Raw genomic sequence first — 22,986 nt, forward strand, 5'->3', positions numbered from 1 at the left:
GCTGGGCCCATGAGCCATGGCCGCTGAGCCTGTGCTCCGCAACGGGAGAGGCCACAACAGTGAGAGGCCCGCATACCGCAAAAAAAAAAAAAAAAAAAAGAATTCAAAGTTTCATTAAGCTCATCATAGTACCTTCCTTTTTCAACAAAAAATCTTCAGGTTATTACTCAATCACATCATGTTTTGATTATTCAAATAGCAGAAGAACATCAAAAGAAAATTATCAATAAATCAATATAAGCTTACCTCACAGAATGTCTCCCTGAGAGAACACTCCTTTGTTAATATCCAAACTCCACACAACATGTAAATCTTTCAATATTTTCAGGCAACATTGACAAAGGAAAACTTTATATCACCAAAACTCAACTCAGTATTTTAAACAAAATGGCACATAGGGATGAAAACCTCAAGTTAGAATCCAAGAATTTGCAGATCATCAGAACAGAACGTGGATGTTTTGTAAAGTGTATAGTCTCAAAGGGGGTGTCACTGCATACAAGGAAACTGTTAATCATTTTAACTTTTTATTGACAGGGAATAATGTTTAAAGCATTTACATACTAACATGATAGCTTGCTTTTTCATGTGGGTGTTTTACTGTATTTTAAACAGGTTTTAGAAGATTAGGGGCTTGAGAATGACATGTTACATAATTTTTCTTTTTAAACAATGGGAAAATGGGATCCTCATTATTATTTTCCCCAAAACATCTCATTTTGGGAACAGATTGCTGCCATTAAGTAGGAGATACGTGTATATGCAAGCAGTTGACACAGAAGATAGATCAGAGTCTGCTCTTAAAGCTTTTACAGTTTGTAAAGAAACATTAGAGGTGGAGAGGAAGTGTAATGACATCAAAATGGGCTGTAAGGTTTCCCTGGTGGTGCAGTGGTTGAGAGTCTGCCTGCCAATGCAGGGACACGGGTTCGTGCCCTGGTCCGGGAAGATCCCACATGCCGCTAGGCTAGGTCCGTGAGCCATGTCCACTGAGCCTGCGTGTCTGGAGCCTGTGCTCCGCAACGGGAGAGGCCACAACAGTGAGAGGCCCGCGTACAGCAAAAAAAAAAAAAAAAAAGCGCTCTAAGATTTTTAAAGTGTTTATTTCCAAAGTGAAGACAATGAAAACTTACTGAGAAAATGGCGTTTAGGAGAGTTGTTGAAGGTAAGGTGGGATCTACCCACAAGAGGGAAGGGAAGAGCACTAGAAATAGAAGGTTCGGCTTAAACGAGAGAGCATATGGACAAGAATGCCCATAGGCACATGTAAGAAAGGACTCACAATGCCAGGAAATCTTGGAGGTTTAAAAGATTACTAGAATGCCGTGGAGCAACTAAGCCTGTGTGCCACAGCTACTGAGCCTGCACTCTAGAGCCTGCGAGCCAAAACTACTGAAGCCCATGTGCCTAGAGCCCGTGCTCTTCAACAAGAGAAGCCACCGCAATGAGAGGCCCAAGCACCATAACTAAGAGTAGCACCCGCTCGCCGCAACCAGAGAAAGCCCGCGCACAGCAACGAAGACCCAACGCAGCCAAAAATAAATAAATAAATTTTTATATATTAAAAAAAGATTACTAGAACATCACTAACAGGATAATATTTTAGAATCACTTGCATGTCTAAGACAAAAACGCTCCCTTTGTGCATTGGTCAGTTGAAAAGACTACTAACTAGCAAATGGACAATAAACCATAAGTGGTTTGATGCTAATGAAATATATTTTCCAGAACATTTTGAAGACACGCACATTCAATAATTAGAGCTGAAGCAAGCATAAACAAGGTTAACAGGTGAACTTAAATAAATACAACCAGAGTTTATTTAATATTCTTCTACAAAGTCAGTGTGTTGTAGTGGAAGGAGCAGGGGTAGGTGGCAAAGCCAGGAATCAAACCTAAATAGCTAAGTAAGAGTGGAGAGGTTTTAACACCCCCAAGGTTTAATTTCCTTTTATAACTCTTGTATACTAGTCTAGCTGAGACAGAGTTTTAAGATATAAACTTAGATAATGTGGAAAGCCCTTAAAACTATACAGAATCACAAACTACATGCCTGTGATTACATAAGAGGTCTTGTAATTTTCTGTTATTCTGGGGTGAAAATGGTTGCCATTATGGATAGATGTTGTACTTCTAGATAGATGTTTAAAACATATTTTGGGGGAAAAAAATTTCACTTATTTTTAATAGAACAAAATATACTCAATGTAATAAAAATGTATTGATGTGATTAACCCTTTGAGTTATTTAAAAACAATTTTTGTCCACCAAATAATTTCACTTGGTGTTCATGTGTCTTCTCTGGGTGTGTGTGTGACAAATCATACAACACCTTATAAAGTGGTGTGGATGTGTGATTTCACAAGTGTTTAAGAATCAGGTGATTACACCAACTTTGACAAGCTCCGTGTCATTACTGATGATAAAGTCAACTGCCATCCCAAAGTCACACTCTGAAATACAAGCATAAAAACACCTAGAGAAGCATGGTCTTTAGACTTTTTCCAAAGATTAAAAAAGTAAATTGGTTAAAAAGCTTTAAGGTGATAAAAACTTTTTTTTGAGTAGGACCTACCTACCCTATGAGAGGTGGGTTTTGGGACAAAAAAGGGGAACAATCATATAACAAATTGCACAACTCTGAGGGAGGTATTTCTACTGACTCTACCACTAGAGCTGGATAAACAATACTAACTAAGGCTAAATAAAACATACACACCCACAGATTACAAAAGAATAGAGAAATAAATGAGATGATAAAAGTTATCTAGCTGTCTTGGAACCTTAGCAGTGGGGTGAGTGAGGCAAGCCCTAAGTATGTTCTAAATGTGTTAAGTGGCACATGATCTAATTAGGAAGTGGTCATAACACAGTGATACTGAATTTGTCAAGGGACTTACATATTACTGACAGGAATATATACGTTATAAGCTTTCTAGACTGTAGCTTGCAAATAAGTGTTCAAAGTGTCTTAAAGAGTGTTCAAACCTCACTTGCAAAGGAATTATTGCAGGTAAATAACCCCATATATAGAATAAACATTATGACAAAAAGTCTGGCGATGCCAATTCTAATCTTTTTATATTATATGTGTTAAGAATAAACTCTCAGCTAGATTTATCCCCTTCCTCCTCAATAATATGCCTTCTAATGGAATCCACGTTGATTTATTTCAGTAATTCCATTTCAAAGTACTTGAGTTGCTCTACTTGAATTCTATTTGGACACGGTAATGCAGTTAAGTTAAACAAATTTGGATTTTTAGTCCCTAGGGAACTCGGTGGGGGTCTCCAATTCAGTGAGGACATTAGCTTGTTTGTAAATGTCCCAGCAGCACCACACTAAGTTATCTTCAGATAGTGTATTATTAAGCCTCTCTTTAAAACTATAGAGCCATCACCATAAGGGCCATTTCTCTTTTATATTGAGCAATGTATGCTCTAAGCATACACTGTTAATTAGTAAACTCTAAGATAAGCTACAGAAAAATCAGCTATTTGTATGGACAAAATTAATGAAAACTAAATAAAAACAAAAATAGTTGCTGGATTTTAATAACACCAAATCTACATAAAACAGCAGCTGTAAGTCTTAGTCAAAAAATGCATACAAGTGACTTACTGATGAGTAAACTTTCATGCATGTACAAAACTACTGTAGCTTTAGCTTAAAGTCAAATATTTGAACAAATGTCAAGCATGATCAAAACAGGTAACAGTCTCCACCCTCACATAAATTTATGAATTGCGTTCTCAACCTTTCTTTTAAAACAATTTATTTATTTATTTATTTTTGGCTGTGTTGGGTCTTCATTGCTGCACGTGGGCTTTCTCTAGTTGCAGCAAATGGGGGCTACTCTGATTGCGTTGCACAGGCTTCTCATTGTGGTGGCTTCTCTTGTTGCGGAGCATGGGCTCTAGGCATGCGGGCTTCAGTAGTTGTGGCTCTGGGGCTCTAGAGCGCAGGCTCAGTAGTTGTGGCTCGCGGGCTCTAGAGCGCAGACTCAGTAATTGTGGCGCACGGGCTTAGTTGCTCTGCAGCATGTGGGATCTTCCCGGAACAGGGCTCGAACCTGTGTCCCCTGCATTGGCAGGCGGATTCTTAACCACTGCGCCACCAGGGAAGCCGTCAACCTTTCCTGATTAAAAACTTGAAAGTTTACCATTGGTGCTATGTTGCAAGTCCACATAAAAAGAACTCAGTAACTATTTGTAAAAGGAATACTGGTTAAGTACCCAGTGCCCATAAAAGATTACATTTAATATAGCCTACATTTAAAAACTTGAGTACTAAAAAGCTGTTTTGTTATTAGTTTTACCACAATCCTATTAGGAACCCTATTTTGCATAAATTAATACAATGAGTAAGATAATAAGGTACTACCTTACAAAACGTGCTCAAATATAAAGTAATTTAACAAAAACATGAATCAAATAGTATTTTGTTTCACACTGGAAGCAGACTGTAAACCCCAAATGTTCCTATGTAATTTTATTTATTTATCTACTTACTTATTTTTGTGCTTTGTCACACTCTTTATTTTTTTTTAAATTGGAGTATGGTTGATTTACAACACTGAGTTACTTTCTGCTGTACAGTTTACATATATATATATATATATCCACTCTTTTTTAGATTCTTTTCCCATATAGGTCATTACAGAGTATTGAGCTCCCTGTGCTATACAGTAGGTCCTTATTAGTTATCTATTTTATATATAATAGTGTGTATATGTCAATCCCAATGCCCAATTTATCCCTCCCTGTAATTTTAAATGAATTGTATCAGTCAGTGACAGCACTCTTGAATGAAAGTCCCATTCTAGTAACTGGCAGTTATGTTTAATTAATGAATTCATGACAAAAGAATCAAGCCTTGGCCTCTAGTTCTTTGTTTTATAATATAAATAGGATATTACCAAAGTTGTAGCATTTAAAAAAGAGAACAGGAAAATAGCAACTGAATACCAGTTCTTACTGTTCTGGTATCCACCCACATTCCCTCATGTAACCTGTGTGCATCTTAATTCTTACCCTTCTTCTTTTCCCACAATCCCACCAATCCTTTCTTCTATTCTAACTGAACCTGCCAAGCCCTGGGTCTGATGGTCACTTGCTCATCTCGCCTGCCAGTCACTGCTTGGCCTTAGTGCATTTCAACAGTCTCAGGTTTTCAGCTGGCACTCCTACCTTCCCTGACCAGCTTCAAAATACATGATTTGCTGGGTGAATCCTCCTCTATAAACTTCTATAAAAATTGTTCACTTTCCCTTAAACATGCTGGGGTCCAATGTGTCTTTCCTCATAAAGAATAATGCACCAATTGCCAAGGGAAGTCCTCCCTCCCCTGGGATCATCCAGGGAGGCCATGACAGCCCTCTTCTCAACCTCTAAGATGAAGCTGACTCACGCCAGGAGATAACATGATTTCCCAACAAGAGATCCTATAGCTTTAGCTGAATGAAACATCATTAATGGATGATGAAATAGCACTGTGGCCCTTAGTTTTGATTCTGAATTAAAAGCCTGAGATGGGATCCCAAGGTGAGTCCAAGCCCTGGGAACTCCAATGGCCTCCCCTCAACATCTGTGGCCATCACACATATATCCAACTGCTGCTGAATCACTCTTTTCAGAAAGACAAAATTCTCCTAAATATCCTAGGATTTACAAGAACATGAAAAGCAATAGTTTTAAAAACCAAACAACTCATTCTATTCCATGGGCTTTGGCTGTAGAGTCTACAAAATGTACCATGTACTGGACTGACACCAGACTGAACCTAAATTTCCAATATACTAGTATTAACAGAGCAAAGAGCTCAGATATGAAGTAAGTTTTAATGTGTGGGCCCAATAGTTCTCAAAGTAACTCAAAATGGAATGAAGAGAACTACATGAAAAGACAAACATGGCAAATCTTGCTGTAAGCCAATTTTACTCAAAGATAAATAAAAACACCATTTTAAAATTAAAACGAATGCAGATAACACAAAGTGTACATGATTTCAAGAGAAAATTAAATCACCTGCCTGGACGATGTACTAACTCTAACTCCTCTTTACTACAGAAAATGTTTACGAAACAGCTATTTTTATATACATCCATTGACAAAGAGTGAAGTTAAAAACTCCACAGAGAATGAGTACTTTTCAGTCGACAAATCAACTTCAAAATTATATACTAAAGTTATCACTTAAAACTGTCCCCCAAAGTTCTGAATGCACATAAACAGAAAATATTTTAAAACATATTCTAGAGACAGCACTGACAAAAATAATTGCAATAATTGAACGTAATGAAGCTATGATCAGACTATTTTTTTTAAATAATTGCAATGTTGAACATAATGAAGCTATGATCAGATTATTTTTTTAAAAGTCATATTCACTACTCTTGTTGATCTATGAAAAACTCAAAACGTAGTATTTTTCCTTATCAACCTCCTGTTAATTTATATACCACTACGCTGGGGGTGCCTAACTTTTCAGTAAGTTCTTTCCATTTGAAAAATGTATCTGGTTCATTTAACTTTTACACAGCCATGTAAAGAGATAATTAACCATGATACATTTAAATATCTTTATAATTTGTAATTTTCCAACAATCATCAAAAATGTTGGGAAAAAAGATCGAAAAAATACAGCAAAAAAAATTGTGAATCTGTTAAGCTAGAATACAGACATAAGAAAGCAATAAATTCCAAATCTGACTGACAAGCAAGTCATAAGTGAGTAATATTTCCTAAGACTTTTCTACATGAATAAACTCAAGAAATGTGTAACAGTTGCCACGAGGGCCTAGACTGTTCTAGATATGTTAGTACCCTGTATACAATAAGCTTAATCCCCGACAATCATCTCCCCAAGGTGATGAAGGTAATCAACTATACCCAGTTTAAAATATGCAAACTTTAAAACCAGATCAAGAATCGTACCAAAATTCACATGCAGCTTATTATATAGCCTAATAAGTGGCTGGGCTTTTTAGAAGCCAAATTGACTCTAGTGGCTTTCCAACCTTTTCAAACAATGCAATCTTATTTTCAAAGGATCTAAGAGAATCTCCATCTCTTAAAAAATAAAGGCATAGCTACCTGTATCAAACTCAGATCTCCTTCCTATACACGCCCCCCACACACACAAAGCACCCAGAAACAAGGCTGGAATTCCCCTGGCTCCCTTCCTGTGCCAGGCAGATATCCACACCAAAAGGATCCACAGTTCCTGCCCACAAGAAATCCAAATATTTACGCAGTGTGATTAGTGTTGCTGTTATTAGAGATCTGTGCAGTCACCATTTCATACCTACAGACATGACATTTGGTTAGGTCTTGACAAAAATTCTAGGCAGAAGCCAAGGCACTGAAGAAAAAAGTACTTAGTTTTTGCCAAGTGATTTAATGTGGAGGAAGACATCTGGCTGTCTTCCTCACCCCAATCAACCTTCCATTTGCTAAGGAGGAACTTCTGGGGAGAGAGGGAAGCAGTATCTGCTCTTACTCTAAGGTCAAAAGATATGCAAAACTCTACTCAAATACATTTCTTTCTATTTACTTTGGAAATACAGGTAACGCTGTAGCACACAATTCAGATGACAATCACCCATAACTTACTCCTTTATAATTAATTCAATATAGTTTGATATCTCACAGACAAATCTTTCGGCATTAATGCAATGTTTATAGAGAACATTTCAATGCTACCTTTCTTCCAATTGCTCCGTTCTGCTTTTTTGGAGGCGGAGGCTCAAAAATGCGTTGCTGCTGCTGAGGTGGGAGTGTAGAGTACAGTGGAATGATTTTAATGTCACCAACTTCAGGGCCCAAATCATCAACCTCACGCTTTATTCTCTTACAGGCTTCATCAATTTCCTACAAAAGTTTGAGTTTGAAAATAAAATGAATATACACTGAAACATTTTAAGTATTTATCATAATCCTAGTTCTATGCACCTTATTTTCATTTTAGTAATCAAAATTAATTTAGCAAATTTCACTGGGATTTCCAAAAATAATCCAAGAAACTGACTTCTGTAGTCAAGTAAACACAAAATTGCCTTATTGGCATTCCACACCCTTTTTCTTAGACTCGATATCCTAATTAATTCTCAACAAACTGTACTAAAATTGAAATTTCTCACCCAGGAATATTTAACTGCACTCATAACCTTTTCAATTTTCACAATCTAAAAGAAATTGATGTGCTAGATATTTTAAACAAGCCAATTAGGCTTTAATGTCACGTATCACTAATGCAATTATATGGAAGATTTGCTTCATTGTGCTTAATGAGAACACACACCTCTACAGTATCAACATAGATATTTAACAACTAGGTTAACCCAAATATCTTAGAGCCTCTTAAAAAATTTCCCTACTACAGAAAACGATTCCAATACATTTGCATTCAAACCCAGTTTTAAAGAGAGGACACACAATGAATACTGAGAGTGTATGAGCGACAGGTGGATGGGAGGCTCTAGGGGATGGCAAAGGGACTTGAAAATGGGAAGGGAGCCAATTTTAAATTTTACAGAAGCTTTGATTTAGTTAAACTCAGAAGTATGCTAAATGATTTGGCAGTCTGTCCAATAATCTCTACCAGAAGTTACCCTTATTGACAAATTATCTTTTATTCAAAAGACAATGATTTTTAAACATTTATCAGGTTAATTTATTGTATATTATAATCAAGCTAGAATAATTTTCCTTGAAATGATTGTAAATCAAAGTGCAACTCTGTTTCCATGTTAAAGAATACAAAGATTTTGGATACTTAAGAACAACAAAAAAAAGGTTTTTTCCATCAATTTCAAACATACCAGTTTTCTTGAATAACAGATAAAGTCTTGAAAATTGTGACACAGAAAATTACTACTAAGTATTGGATGTAATAGTTTCCTTTGAGATCTAAAGTTTCCAAACGAAAATGAAAGTTTGCTATTCACTGAAAAAAATATAACAAATGAAACAAATATTTTTACCAAAAAAACTGATTTCAAATGCTGTACCTAGATTAGAATGCCCCCTGCTGGTATACAAATACAAAATTAGACCTCTTCCCCACCCCTGCAAAAAAAACTGAATATAAATCCAAAACTAGATTTTATATATTACATATCCTATAGGAAAACTGACACCAGTATTTTCAATTTTGTTAATTCTATAATATATTCAACTGGAAAATAAATGGTCAGAAGCCACCAAATCCCAGATTTTATATAGAAAATTAAAAGTGCCCCAAATCATGCATTTGCAGACTCCAGAAATTTTAACAAGATTATTGTACTTGGAAGTACTAGAAGTATTTGCTAAGCATGTATGGAGCTAAAACAAAACCACTATTGCACAGGATATAAAGACTACTCTAAAGAGCAGAGGGGAAAAAAATGCCACACCATTTATGTTTTTATACAAAGTTCTAAACACTATGCTTTTAAACTCAGCAACAAAATTTTCCCTAAATTTAACCAAACTTCCAGAGTCAACACTGTCAGTTCTGAAGACCACAAAGCTTATTAACATTCATCAGCACAATGCAACCTTCTGCTTAGTCATGAATTGAGAACTGAGACAAAAGTTTAAGAGTTTCTGAATTCAGGAAAGACTTTCAGCTCCAAAAGCATCAATATGTATGTTAGTAAATTAATTCAGACCCTACTAATTTAAAGAATCTCAACTCCTGCATGTGGAAAAGATTCAGTGAAATTAAAGATAAAAGAATATACTGCTTAAAGAATGAAGGTTTCAACATCTTTAAGCATCTACAATTGATATTTCAATTATAATCATTCTTATCTAATTCAGTAGCACAGCTCCTCTAAAGAGTTCTTCTAGGAACACTTGATTTAATGGATTAACAAAAAAATAATACACATTCTAGAATTCACATGTTTTCCAACCTTTCACCAATTAAAAACTGGTCTCTCCCCTCCCAAATTAACTCAAGGGACTACAGAAAACACAACTGTTTACGTGGTCAAAATGGTAACATGGTCATCATTTTTAAATGTCAAGATAGCTAAATTTTATGGATGCTATTCAAATTTATGGAGACAGGAGTACTGAATTCCCAGAATCTACCATTTAACTGACCAAGTAAAAATAACAGGTTCACAGACATGAGGAATAGTAGTATTGCTACCTTATCCTTAAAGGTCTTTACATTCTTCAAGACTTTATTAGTCTTCTAAAGGAAACTTAAAAATGCAACAGGACACATGTAAACCTAGTTCAATTACAGTAATACTTTACTGAAAGATACACACATTTGAAAACCTTGGGGCTTATTCCCTTCCTTTCCCCAGCTGTGGGGTAGCTGCCAAAATATCAACCACAGAAATTTAACTCATAGAAAAGCATCTCAGGTCGTCTCCATAAGGCCATCTGATATATTTTTTTTTTTTTTTTATTTCCGGTACGTGCGGGCCTCTCACTGTTGTGGCCTCTCCGTTGCGGAGCACAGGCTCCGGACGCGCAGGCTCAGCGGCCATGGCTCACGGGCCCAGCCGCCCCACGGCATGTGGAATCTTCGCAGACCGGGGCACGAACCCGTGTCCCCTGCATCGGCAGGCGGACTCCCAACCACTGCGCCACCAGGGAAGCCCAGGCCATCTGATATTTTTGATAGAATTCTAATATGCTTGTCTATCTGAACATAATGACTATTTTGAATAGCCGTTAAAAAAACATGCTATGCACTTTGGAGGAAGTGAGAAACTATAGAGACCATACACAAAAGAACAAAATGAATACAACAGCCTCAACATTGCATTATAGGATAAACACTGTTTACATGCATCTAAAAAGCATTTGGTACTCTTGCTTACAAAATATATATATAAATTTTTCCATTCAAAATGCATACAAAGGGAGACTAATACATACAGAGATCTATCTGTAAAACTGAATTTGCAACCCACCTTTTTTCCCAAAAGAACAAATATGATTCTCTACTGTGAATGATTTTGCACCCCCAGGGGACATTTGGCAACGTCTACAGACTGGGGGAGTGTAACTGCATCTAATGCGTAAAGGCCAGAGACACTAAGAAACATCCTACAATGCATGGGGTACCCACAGCAAAGAATTAATCAGCCTACAACATAAATAGTGCTATGGTCGAAAAACCCTGCTCTACAGAAAAGAAACTATGGTCAATGGGACAGAAATAATAAATCATATGGACAATACTGAAAAAATGCAAGGGTAAAAAAGTCACTCAACATTTATAGCTCTTAATGCAACAGCATTTGATCAAATATTATATATCAAGCATCCCTGCAGACTGAACGCAAATAAGAGAGTTCACATTCTAGTGGAGGTGAATGAACAGCACAGATACAGAACATTTCCACCTATGAAGAAAGTTGTAATGGAAAAGCACTCCTCTAGAACCTTGCTAGGAATAGAATCTCAGGCCCTACCTGACCTATTGAATCAGAATCTTCAAGCTTTCTAAGTGATCAGCACATGTATTAGTTTGAGAAGCAAGTTCTAGAAAATTCACAAAGCCTACTACAGCAAATGACAAGCTTTAAGAAAACCTCTAGAAAAGGCTTTCTAAAACTATTTTATCCAGATAGCTTTCATTGAGCTTATTTAGCCATCAAGAATTTTTCAGCACACCTGTAAACATCCTGTTGGATATGAGTTTAGAAAATGCTGCATCTGAGAATAAAATTCCTATCTTAAAATTTATGTAAATTCTAACTAAGGAATTTCAGTGATTCCTTCCAATCCTCAGTAAACACATGCAAGAAGACAAAAACAAAACACACACATTTGTTTTGATGGTAGATGGGCACCTGAATTACCTGAGTTCACTTACAAACTAAATTACTGACTATAATAACCAGATTTCACATCACCTGTGATTCAAATTCATACCTCAGCAAAACTGCAAATTAACACAACACTACTCACCACCCAGGTCTCTCCAAAGTTGAGACTACAATTGCTAAATCTTGAAATTCTAAAAGCATTTAATATTCTTAGGGTAATTAACTAGAACACAAAGACTAATAGTATAAAAGGGTATTCCTAGAGTACACAGATAAAAGGAGTTAAATATTTCATATATATATACAATCAGGTTGAAGAAAAACTTTAAATACTGGGATAAGAAATATATGGTTAATATATGCCAAGTTCTTAAAGTTGTTGCCTAATAGAAACTATAAATAATGAAGCAAATAATGACAATACCTCTTGACCAGTTAAGAAAAGTAGAAGATCTCCTTCCTCTTCTTCACACATATGAATCTGGATCACGGTTCGAATTGCTGCTTCAAGATAATCTCTCTCTGGTTCGGGAGTATAAAAGATCTCAACAGGATGTGTACGCCCAGGAATAGTTAAGAGAGGACAGTTATCAAAGTAAATCTGGAATTTTCCTGCATCTAGAGTAGCGCTCATAACTATAACCTGAAAAGAAAACAGTAAATTAAGTGAAGCTGTCTTCAAAGATCCTTATGTGGTTTTAAAGTAAAAAACAGAAGAGTAATGTTTACTGCTCCAAATATGTCAATATGCCTAAATAAACTGTGATTAAAAAATTCAAATACAGAAAAGCTGTGCTATAGTAAGCTATTTACATTTTTAAAAAGTAGGAATAAACCTGGCATCCAATAAATAAACTAGAATACATGTTCATGAAGCAACACCTTGAAAACCAAAGTTTATATAATTACATGATATGTAAAAGGGATTGGTAAAAGACAACATAAATATGTAGTATGATTGCAGCTATGTTATTAAAACAAAACATGACAACCTTGCACATAGGGGAAAACAGGAAGAAAGCGCAAAAACAAAACAAAACAAAATATTTCTCTATTCTTCCGAACCATCTTTATTAAGCATATGTTCTTCAGAAAATTTTCTAAAACAGAGGCTTTCTATACTGCTGTAAAAGCCACAGTGAAAAAAGGTTGTTCAGGTGCAGGGTTGCATGACCGTGTAGTCACCCTCCTTTTATTTAAATTATGACGTTATATGACCCATTAAAAACGTACTTAAATAGAAGGCTCCCCCCTTAAACATTCCACTACAGAGTTCTTAATTTCTACTTTGAGTTCCTAACTAAAAATTTCAGTAGCTCATAAGGTTTAATCAATAATGACAGTACTCATATAGTTATTCAAATATATTCTTTAAAAGCATAAATTTAATATTTATAAGCCAAATCATACTCAATATCAATTTTTCTTAAGACCAAGAATCTTTCTGCCTAGTATACAAACCCTCTGTAACACATACACTAACACACGATACTAAGTTCCAATGAATGGTACACACATACACACAGACACAATGCAAAAGGGGAACTTCATAAACTTTGGGAGACAAAAACGTCAGCATATTCAGTCAGTTTTAAGCCCTTATCAACACAGTAACACTGGCCAGGGTCTAAGTGGTGTAATGGACAGAAAAACAAACAAACAAACACAAGACCCTAGGTTAAGGGAAGGCATTTCTAAGGAGTGGTTTATTCTGGGTGTAGATATTCCACTCTCCAGCATTACGAGTTATAATGAGCATGTTTGTGTTGGGACAAGGACAAAGATTTGATCCTTAATGAAGGCGTTCCCTGTACTTAATAAAGTCAGGGTGAACAGAAGGCTTAAAAACACCATTAGATCATTTAAAACAAAACAAAACAAAAAACAAAAAACTGGGTGGGTTAGAAACTGAAAAGATTTGGCTTAAAAATACATTACTAAAATATATTACTAAAAATACATTACTAAAAAATACATTACTAAAAATACATTACCAAAAAAATTTGGCTTAAAAAGGCATTACCAAAAATACATACAAGGTAAATTAGAAAGAAAGGATAAACCACTATAGGTACTCCTATTGGTTGCTTCTTTTACAGGTGATTATTTTTTGTAGTCGATTAGAGTGAGCATCATGTGCTCCCTGTTTTTTATATATACATACATATATAGGTGTTTTTTAAGAACAAATAAATTAATTCACCTTTAAATCTGATCTCTGTCTAACAACCTCCTTCAGAACACCCATGAGAATATCTGTAGCCAATGTCCTTTCATGAGCCTCATCAAGAATTATTACACCATAACGTTCCAAGAGAGGATCATTCATAGCTTCACGAAGTAACATCCCATCAGTCATATACCTATATTGACAAAGAACATGTTAGTTAAGGTTCATTTAGGGCATTTTAAAACTAACCTTCATGACATAAATATGAAATGCAAAGACATCAGATAAGTCAAAATTAAACTCTTATTCAAACCAAGTGTGCTATTGTTTCATAATCAATTGCAAAATTAAGCTTCCAGAAAAACTTTTCAGTGAATATATCAAAGTTATACATTATCAAATCCTCTCAAGTGAGCCTGTAATACTGCAATGCATTGAGAAAACAAGGTAAATCTGATGATGGAATATAACAAACACATGGTTTCACACAAATGCCAAAGCAAAATTAGTCACTTAAAAAATTTCTTAAAAACAAAATAAAATTTTAAACAAATATTCAACCTGCGAATAAAACTAAGAAACCATTTTAAGTTGCTTTATCACATTACAGCACTAAAATGTTGTATTTCTTTAAAATCCTAATAATTCCTCACTTAAGCTAACAGACTCCTGGTTCAAAAGGACTAAGAGAGCACAAGTCTACCATCTTTCTTTCCCCAGCCCCATCCAATTCAATAAAATGATGGTAAAGAATCATAAAAAGGAATATATTCATGGAATGAGTAGCAGCATTAGCACTATGGAAATACTGATAAATACATATGGAAGAGAAAAGGCAAATGGCATTAGCTGTATCAATGAAGCAAAGAGGAAAACTAGGCTTAGGGATGGCTCAAGAGAAGACAGCTAATGTGTAATACAGGCACTCAGAAGAAGGGTGGTTTGCAGAATGGCTGTATGGGTCAGCCATCTCCTGTCCATTCCATTCTGGCTGCTACTGTCACTAACACGAAACGCTATCCTACATTTGGCACCTGGACAAATTGCAAATGCTGAAGTCACAGGTCATTCAGTTAAAATACAAATCCATGGTTTTATTTACAGAATTAAAAGCAGTATAAAAATCTGATGTCATTATTTATGACTTCACTATTCTGGCTCTATTTTTTGTTTTGTTTTGTTTTGTTTTGCGGTACGCGGGCCTCTCACTGTGTGGTCTCTCCCGTTGCGGAGCACAGGCTCCAGACGCACAGGCCCAGCGGCCATGGCCCACGGGCCCAGGCACTCCGCGGCACATGGGATCCTCCCGGACCGGGACGCGAAACCATGTCCCCTGCATCGGCAGGAGGACTCCCAACCACTGCGCCACCAGGGAAGCCCCCTGGCTCTATTTTTGACAAATTAGTCTAATCTAATCTTTCACGGACCAACTTGGTATTTTTAGCTAAGGCCATCCGCTGGAGCACCAAGTTCAGCAAAATGACAGTATACAACCCACAGGAAGCCCTCTCTTTATTTTACCTGAACTTAATTGTAAATTAAGACTTTTGGCAAAGAAATCCATCTTTACTCTTTATATGTTATGTTTCCTTCTTCTTTGGTCCTATTTTAAAAAGGAAGCTACCACATTCCTGGCATCGACACAGCATTACCTGCAAGATTATTTTATATTAAGACCATGAAGCAAAAACAGAGCCAATTAAACTATGACTCAATGCCTTAACCACAGTGCACTACGGTGCATGAATCAGCTACACTATCCTCTAGATGCTCTGAAATATCTTTTATCTCTTTGAGGACATGTGGTGCTTTCTCCTGCCTTCAGATGTTATTACTGACATGAGCTGGGCAGTCCTTTTGCACATTATCTCAGTAGCAAAACATTAATACAATTTCATCTACTTGTGGATAATTTCCTTAGATTCAACAAAGCTCTTGTCTGTTGCTTTGCAAGGCAAAAAACCCGAACTGGTCACTCTTTGAACAGCAAATATCTGCTTAAATACTATCAAATTTACACTCTACTGCTCAGTTTGCAAGCCAACTCATTTCAACATGGAATCTTAGTGTATTATTTTGAAGATACTTTAACAAATGAACTCAACATATGTAGTTACGGCAATACATATTACTTATTTGAAGTGACAACTTGTACAGCTAGATCAAGTTCAAGCACTGACAACCACCTAACTTCTACCTGCTTAGAAGACCCACATAGACTGTAAAATGCTTTCTAATTTCACATATTAAAATTGTGATTAAAAAGCCACTAAAGTATCAAACTTTCACTTGAAAAGTCCTTAAAAAAAAACAAAACACCCTTTTATTTTGATCTTTTCTCATATTCCTCAAACTTCAGACCACCAAAACACTATGGAGGCATCCAAAAGGAGAGCTAACCCAAATGCTCATTCTTTCATATTTTTCTGAGAAGAGGGGAAAGGTTACAAATGGCAGTTTATATATTAAATTAATGGAACTATTATTTGCCTTCTTTTATTAACAAATTGTATTACCTATTACCAAGTTAAATGGTCAACTAAACCTGAACCCTCTGACTTCCAGATTCTACAGACTCCTAATAGTTCAATATTGATTAGATCATCACCCAGTGATCCAATTCTATGACGTTACAGTTAATTATCTCCTGCATCACCAGCTAATATGGGAAGCTTGCTGTTTGTACAACAGAGAGCTTCAGGAAAAAAGACATTTGTGAAGTTGGAAAATCTCTCAAAGATACAATCAAATTTGCTGCTTTCCCAGTGAAGAAAACTGAGTACTAGCAGTTAACTTTTCCAGGGTCTCAAAACCAGTTAAACAGCTTACTAAGACTAGGTATCAGTGTACTGATTCCCAATCCCAGGCCCCTCCTACACTAACACACTCTCGTAGAAGTCCCAGATAAATAAATGAAAAAGATACCTGGTGATTTGCTACTGCTAGATGTATGAAACCCTTTGCTAAAAAAAAAACAAAGTAACCTGAAACAGAGCACAAAAAAGGGAGAACCAGGTAGGTACTGGTGGTCCTATTAAAACCCTAACCATTTTCTTTTAGTTAGGTCAAGTTTTACTACCTTTCATAGTAGTGATAAAATACTTAACCCAGACTAAGGGGTGAGCCATAAAAATAGGGGGTCACAATAATAAATTGTAATTACATTATTCTGAAGTTTCAGTAATGGACTAGTAAACAAAAATTGCACAGGACGGCCGAACTCTACATTTTACTGGATACCCTATTCTCCAGTGTTTTTTTAACTGTCTTAGGACAAAGACTAGCTTAAAAAGTCATCAGCATCACCTGGGAACTGGTTAGAAATACAGAACTGGCCTCACCTCAGACCTACTTAATCAAAAATTCTGAAGGTGAGGCATAGCAATCTGTGTTCTAACAAGCTTTCCTATGATTCTGATGCTTGCTAACTTGTGGAAAGCACTAGTCTAAATTAATCAAGTTAAACAAGAGGCAGGGTATTCCCTGGCGGTCCAGTGGTTAGGACTCCAAGCTTCCAATGCAGGGGGGCCAGGTTCAATCCCCGGTTGGGAACTAAGATACCGCAAGCCGTGTGGCATGGCCAAAAAAAAAAAGTCTTTGGCGCTATTAAAATAGAACTTAAAAAAAAAAAAGAGGCAGATTAAGCAAAGTAGATGGTTAAGGTGGCAAAAACATCCTTGGAGCAAGTCAGAAACAGTCCCTATTTCCAAACAGGACTGTCTATATAATAAAACAAAGCAAAAAAACCCGGTGTGCTAAGTACTATCAATTTAGCTTAAGTATTTTTTGCAGTCAATGCGCACAGGCAGACGGCATGGTACAAGCCAACCGCAAACTCTGATCCCAACCAATGTCACAAATTCTGGTATAAACAAAGCACTTTAAAACATTATGTACTGCAAACGTGTTATTTGTTTATAGTTTTCTCTACATATATTTATAATTTTTGAAACATCTCAAGTAGTCAGATTCAAAGAAAAGTCATAAAGGGAAAAAAGATCCACAGAAAGGTGACAAATGCTTTGCAAAATGAACACCAGAAATTTAAAAAAAATTTTTTTTTTTTTGTGGTACGCGGGCCTCTCACCGTTGTGGCCTCTCCCGTTGCACAGCACAGGCTCCGGATGCACAGGCTCAGCAGCCATGGCTCACGGGCCCAGCCGCTCCGCGGCATGTGGGATCCTCCCGGACCAGGGTATGAACCCATGTCCCCTGCATCTGCAGGCAGACTCTCAACCACTGTGCCACCAAGGAAGCCCTAAAAAGTTTTTAATAATAAACTATGTATTATTTATAACTTTAATGAATGTCAACAAGTAATGCTCAAGTTATGAGTGATGAAAAACTGACTAGGGCTTCCCTGGTGGCGCAGTGGTTGAGAGTCTGCCTGGCAATGAGGGGACACGGGTTCAAGCCCCGGTCCGGGAGGATCCCACATGCCGTGGAGCAACTAAGCCCGTGCAACACAACTACTGAAGCCCACATGCCCTAGAGCCCGGCTCCACAACAAGCCACCGCAATGAGAAGCCCACGCGCCACAACAAAGAGTAGCCCCAACTCGCCGCAACCAGAGAAAGCCCGCGTGCAGGAATGAAGAAAAAAACCTGACTGTATGGGTAAGCAATCCTCAGTAACAGTGTTCTCGGGGGGGGGGGGGGGGCCAATAATAAAAGACTCCCTGCCTCAGCGCCACCCCCCCCAATTCCAGACTGATCAAAGATGTTTAAGACAAAAACATACTAGAGTACAGAATACATGGAGGCTTATTTAAAACAACCTTGGCCAGGGTGTGATGTAAAATCCACATTAAAAAGTGGTTAAACGCTTGTATAAAATTCGTGTTTCTGCAAGGCATGAAATGTCATAAACAAGGCAAGGAAACAAATGGCAAACTAGGCAAAAACTGCAGCTCATATCCAGAATGCCAAACTGCTAAAAGTTCATACAAATCAGTAAGAAAAAGGCCGACCAACCATAGAACAACCATAGGACAAAGAATAGAAAGTTACCAAATTTCATCAATCCTGTAATACTGTATATTTTTAAAATTTTCCTTCTCTGTGATTGGCATGCATTTTATTTTTATTTTTTCCACTCATGATTTTTTAAATTGAAGTATAGTTAATTTACAATGTTGTGTTAGTTTCTGCTGTACAGCAAAGTGATTCAGTTATACATATACATACTTTTTAAATATATATTCTTTTCCATTATGGTTTATCATAGAACACTGAATATAGTTCTCTGTGTTATACAGTAGGACCTTGTTGTTTAAAACATACATTTTGAAATAGCACCTGTCAACCAGGTAGCAATACTCCTGGAAAGATGAAAAAAGCATCTCAGATTCCCAAAAAAAATACAAATGGCCCATAAATACATGTAAAGATGCTCAATTTCATACAAAAGAAATGCAAATTAAAACCATAATGAGATTCTATTTTTCACTTACAAAACTGACGAAGATAAAAAAAAAGTTCCACGGACAAAGTGTTGGCAAGAGCATGGAAACTGACGCTCATTTTCTCATCCCTTACTGGTCTGGGTAGATAAAATCTCTGTGAAGGGAAATCTGGCCACAGCTAATAAATTCAAACACACCCTTTGATCCAACCAGTTTCATTTTTAAGAAACTCATTTCACAGATATACTCACCTGTACACATGTGTGAAAAAATGTGTGTACAAGATTGTAAGGGAGTACCTAGGGCAGCAATTGATTTTAATAACAAAAACTGTAAATTTCAGTGTCCATCAGAAGAATTAAACTATGCAGCCATTAAAAAGAATGAGGCGGGCTTCCCTGGTGGCGCAGTGGTTCAGAGTCTGCCTGCCGATGCAGGGGACACGGGTTCGTGCCCCGGTCCGGGAAGATCCCACATGCCGCGGAGTGGCTGGGCCCGCAAGCCATGGCTGCTGAGCCTGCGTGTCTGGAGCCTGTGCTCCGCGACGGGAGAGGCCACAACAGTGAGAGGCCCATGTATCGCAAAAAAAAAAAAAAAAAAGAGGTAACTTTGTTTATTGATCTACAACAACCTCCAAGATAAATATAAATGAAATCAGCAGCCATACGTCTTGAACCCGCCCTACTATATACTCTGAATTAATCTGTTCTGAAAATCCTGGTTACACGGTGCTTTTCCAATACTGTTAGGGTTTTGGTTACCTTTCGAAGTATAGGCTTTATCCTGGCATGATTAAATACGCATGTAAATCAAAACTATGTTCTTAGAGGATCCAAAATTTGTCTCAGTATGACCCAAAGAAATTCTTGGTATCTGCTTCAAAGAGTATTTAGTATAAATGACAGGCACTGTTCATTCTGAGTAATTAGACTTACTGCTTCACAAATACTTACACATAACTATATGGAGAGATGAAGAATGAGGATGGAGAGGAATAACAACACATACAGTAGTTAAGAACACATCCTTGTTGGAAGACAAACCTTGATCAAGTCCCTGCTTTCTTACTGGTGTTCAACCTTGAACAAGTTCAACTTCTCTAATACTCCATTTGAAAAATGAGAATATGGTAGCTATTGTTTAAATTAAATAAAACAATGTATATAAAACACCTTACTGCACCAACTGCCTGGCACTTGGTAAGTATTCAATACAGTAGAACTCTACACTACACTCTTAACTAACCTCCACCTAATGAATGAATCCTTGGGAAAACCACCCTTACTCTACAAACATACTGTAGTATAACTACACTTTTGTCCCTGCCAGTTGGGACAACATAATCATATGTGACATGATGATCAACTTTTAGAACAGAAAAGAGAGTTGTACGTATGTATCCTAAGTTGTATGCTCCAGAAAAGCTTGAAAAAGATAAATCACACACACAAAAACTATCAAATGTGTGAGATAACTACCGAAGAGTGAAAAGTGTCTGGAATTCCAGAATTCCAAAAGACTGAACTCTCTTAAATTCCAGAAAACAACACCTGTGTACTTTGCAAGTGTTTGAGGTTTAGATCCCACCTTTAGAACTAGACATTTTACTAAGTAATGGAACTCCAAAGGGCCCATATTCAAGGAAATGGGTTGGTCCTACATTAACAGATTGACGAATGAATGTATGGGTTTTAAGCTAAAATAAAATGTTTAACATTTTCATAAATTTTCTATTTACCACTGTTTTTATTTTATTTTAAATTTTGACTGCATTGGGTCTTTGTTGGTGCACATGGGCTTTCTCTAGTTGCGGCGAGCAGGGGCTACTCTTCGTTGCGGTGCACAGGCTTCTCATTGCAGTGGCCTCTCTTGTTGCAGAGCATGGGCTCTAGGCATGCGGGCTTCAGTAGTTGTGGCTCACGGGCTCTAGAGCGCAGGTTCAGTAGTTGTGGCGCACAGGCTTAGTTGCTCCACAGCATGTGGTATCTTTCTGGACCAGGGCTTGAACCCGTGTTCCCTGCATTGGCAGGCGGATTCCTAAGCACTGCACCACCAGGGAAGCCCTACCACTGTTTTTAGATTAACCCACTACAATCCAGTCAAGTGACATATGTGTCTCTATTAAAGAAAAGCTACCCATATTAAAATGCCTACACAAACAGGTTTGTGTCTGGTAATTTCTTCAAAGTTATAATGGATCAAGACTTCTGAAAGAGACAATGACTAAAAGAAGTACTTACACACTTTCCTACCACAAAACCTATTTTTGTTTAACGCCCCTATCCGTAGAATAATTTTTTAATGACAATAGTAAGGAACAGAAAAATAACAAAGCTAAAATAGTTTGCATTTATCAGGAATAATATTCAGAAGATAGAACTACATAGAGTACAGTGATTTTATAAAATATTGTTCTTTTCACCAGCAAATATGGTGAGTCTAAACACCCTACCCTTCCTTCACAATGCCAACACTATGAAATGGTTGATTACCAAAAAAAAAGCAAACAATTTTTAAACATGCTTACAGTGAATGCTATTATACTTATTAAAGAGCTACTGATAGTTATCAAATACCTTCATCCATCAAAACAATTTTTTTCCAATATCAGTTAGTACTTCTGTATGCCATGTGCACAAAAAAAGTTGATCATACATTTTAAGTATATAGAAGTCAGTTTAAAAAATGAAGTTTTTTACCTCTTTTAAGTGACCTGGCTATTTCTGGACTCATCACTAACTTAAGAAAGTCTTCTTGTGCATGTCCAAAATAGCTAGCACTATATGCCTCAGTTCTATGAATTTATTTTAGACAACTTCACAAACCTGATCCACAAGAACACAGCCATTTAAAAAAGCAAGACATTTTGTTGTTCAATATTAAGATCTCCTAAAGGACAGCTCACATACAATCCACTAAAGCACAATCTAATTTTACTGTGTAGAAAAATAAAGGTGGGAGCATCCAATCTGATTCCGCAGACATCACATTAGCAAATAATGGTGGTTAAGAATGAAATAATGACTGAGTTTTTTCTTTCAATGTCCAATATTTGTTTAATAATCTATTAAGTTGTTAGAACATAAATACTTATTAGGTTCTTAGAACCAAACTACTAAATAAGCAAGAATTCTGAGTTATTTCTTTAGGCCTAGGGAGTCATGAAAAAACTCCTGACATTAAGCATGCTGCAAATCAAAGCAGCATGGGAACTTCTACTCTACTTAAAATCTAGCTTATCTACCTAGTTAATTTGCCCATTTAAGTCTCTCCATCCTTCTCAGCTCAGATGAAATACCACCTCTTCTGTGAAATCATCTACACAATTCATGTGAAATCATCTACACAATTCATGTGACATTCAAACTACATTCTTAATTGCTTCATAGCTTACCTCCCCAACCAAGTCAGAAAAGAGCCAGCAAAACTAGCTCGGTTCCTTTATATACATAATGATCCTTTCACTGGTAAAGGGATAAAGATTTATATAGGCTCACGTTCAGTCTGACATATTCTTACCAAAAGCATTACCCAGTATGAGCAACACTAATCTTACTATAACCACAACACTATATTTAGCATGATATCAGTTACAATGAGAACAAATCACTATTAAATGTAAACAGTCAC

The 22,986-nt window shown here is 36.7% G+C and overlaps 1 protein-coding gene across 1 annotated transcript in view; it reads right to left on the minus strand.

The window, feature by feature from the left end:
- DHX15 (DEAH-box helicase 15) overlaps positions 1-22,986 on the minus strand; it is a 52,548-nt gene that overhangs the window by 13,622 nt on the left and 15,940 nt on the right. Inside the window, exons 4-6 of the mRNA XM_082838325.1 lie at positions 13,986-14,145; positions 12,207-12,425; positions 7,704-7,871 (exon numbers count right to left, since the gene is read on the minus strand). Coding sequence (XP_082694451.1) covers positions 7,704-7,871; positions 12,207-12,425; positions 13,986-14,145 — 547 coding nt within the window. The remainder of the gene's footprint in view (positions 1-7,703; positions 7,872-12,206; positions 12,426-13,985; positions 14,146-22,986) is intronic.

This window comes from Leucopleurus acutus, assembly GCF_964270905.1.
Source record: "Leucopleurus acutus genome assembly, chromosome: 4".
NCBI classification, from domain to species: domain Eukaryota; kingdom Metazoa; phylum Chordata; class Mammalia; order Artiodactyla; family Delphinidae; genus Leucopleurus; species Leucopleurus acutus.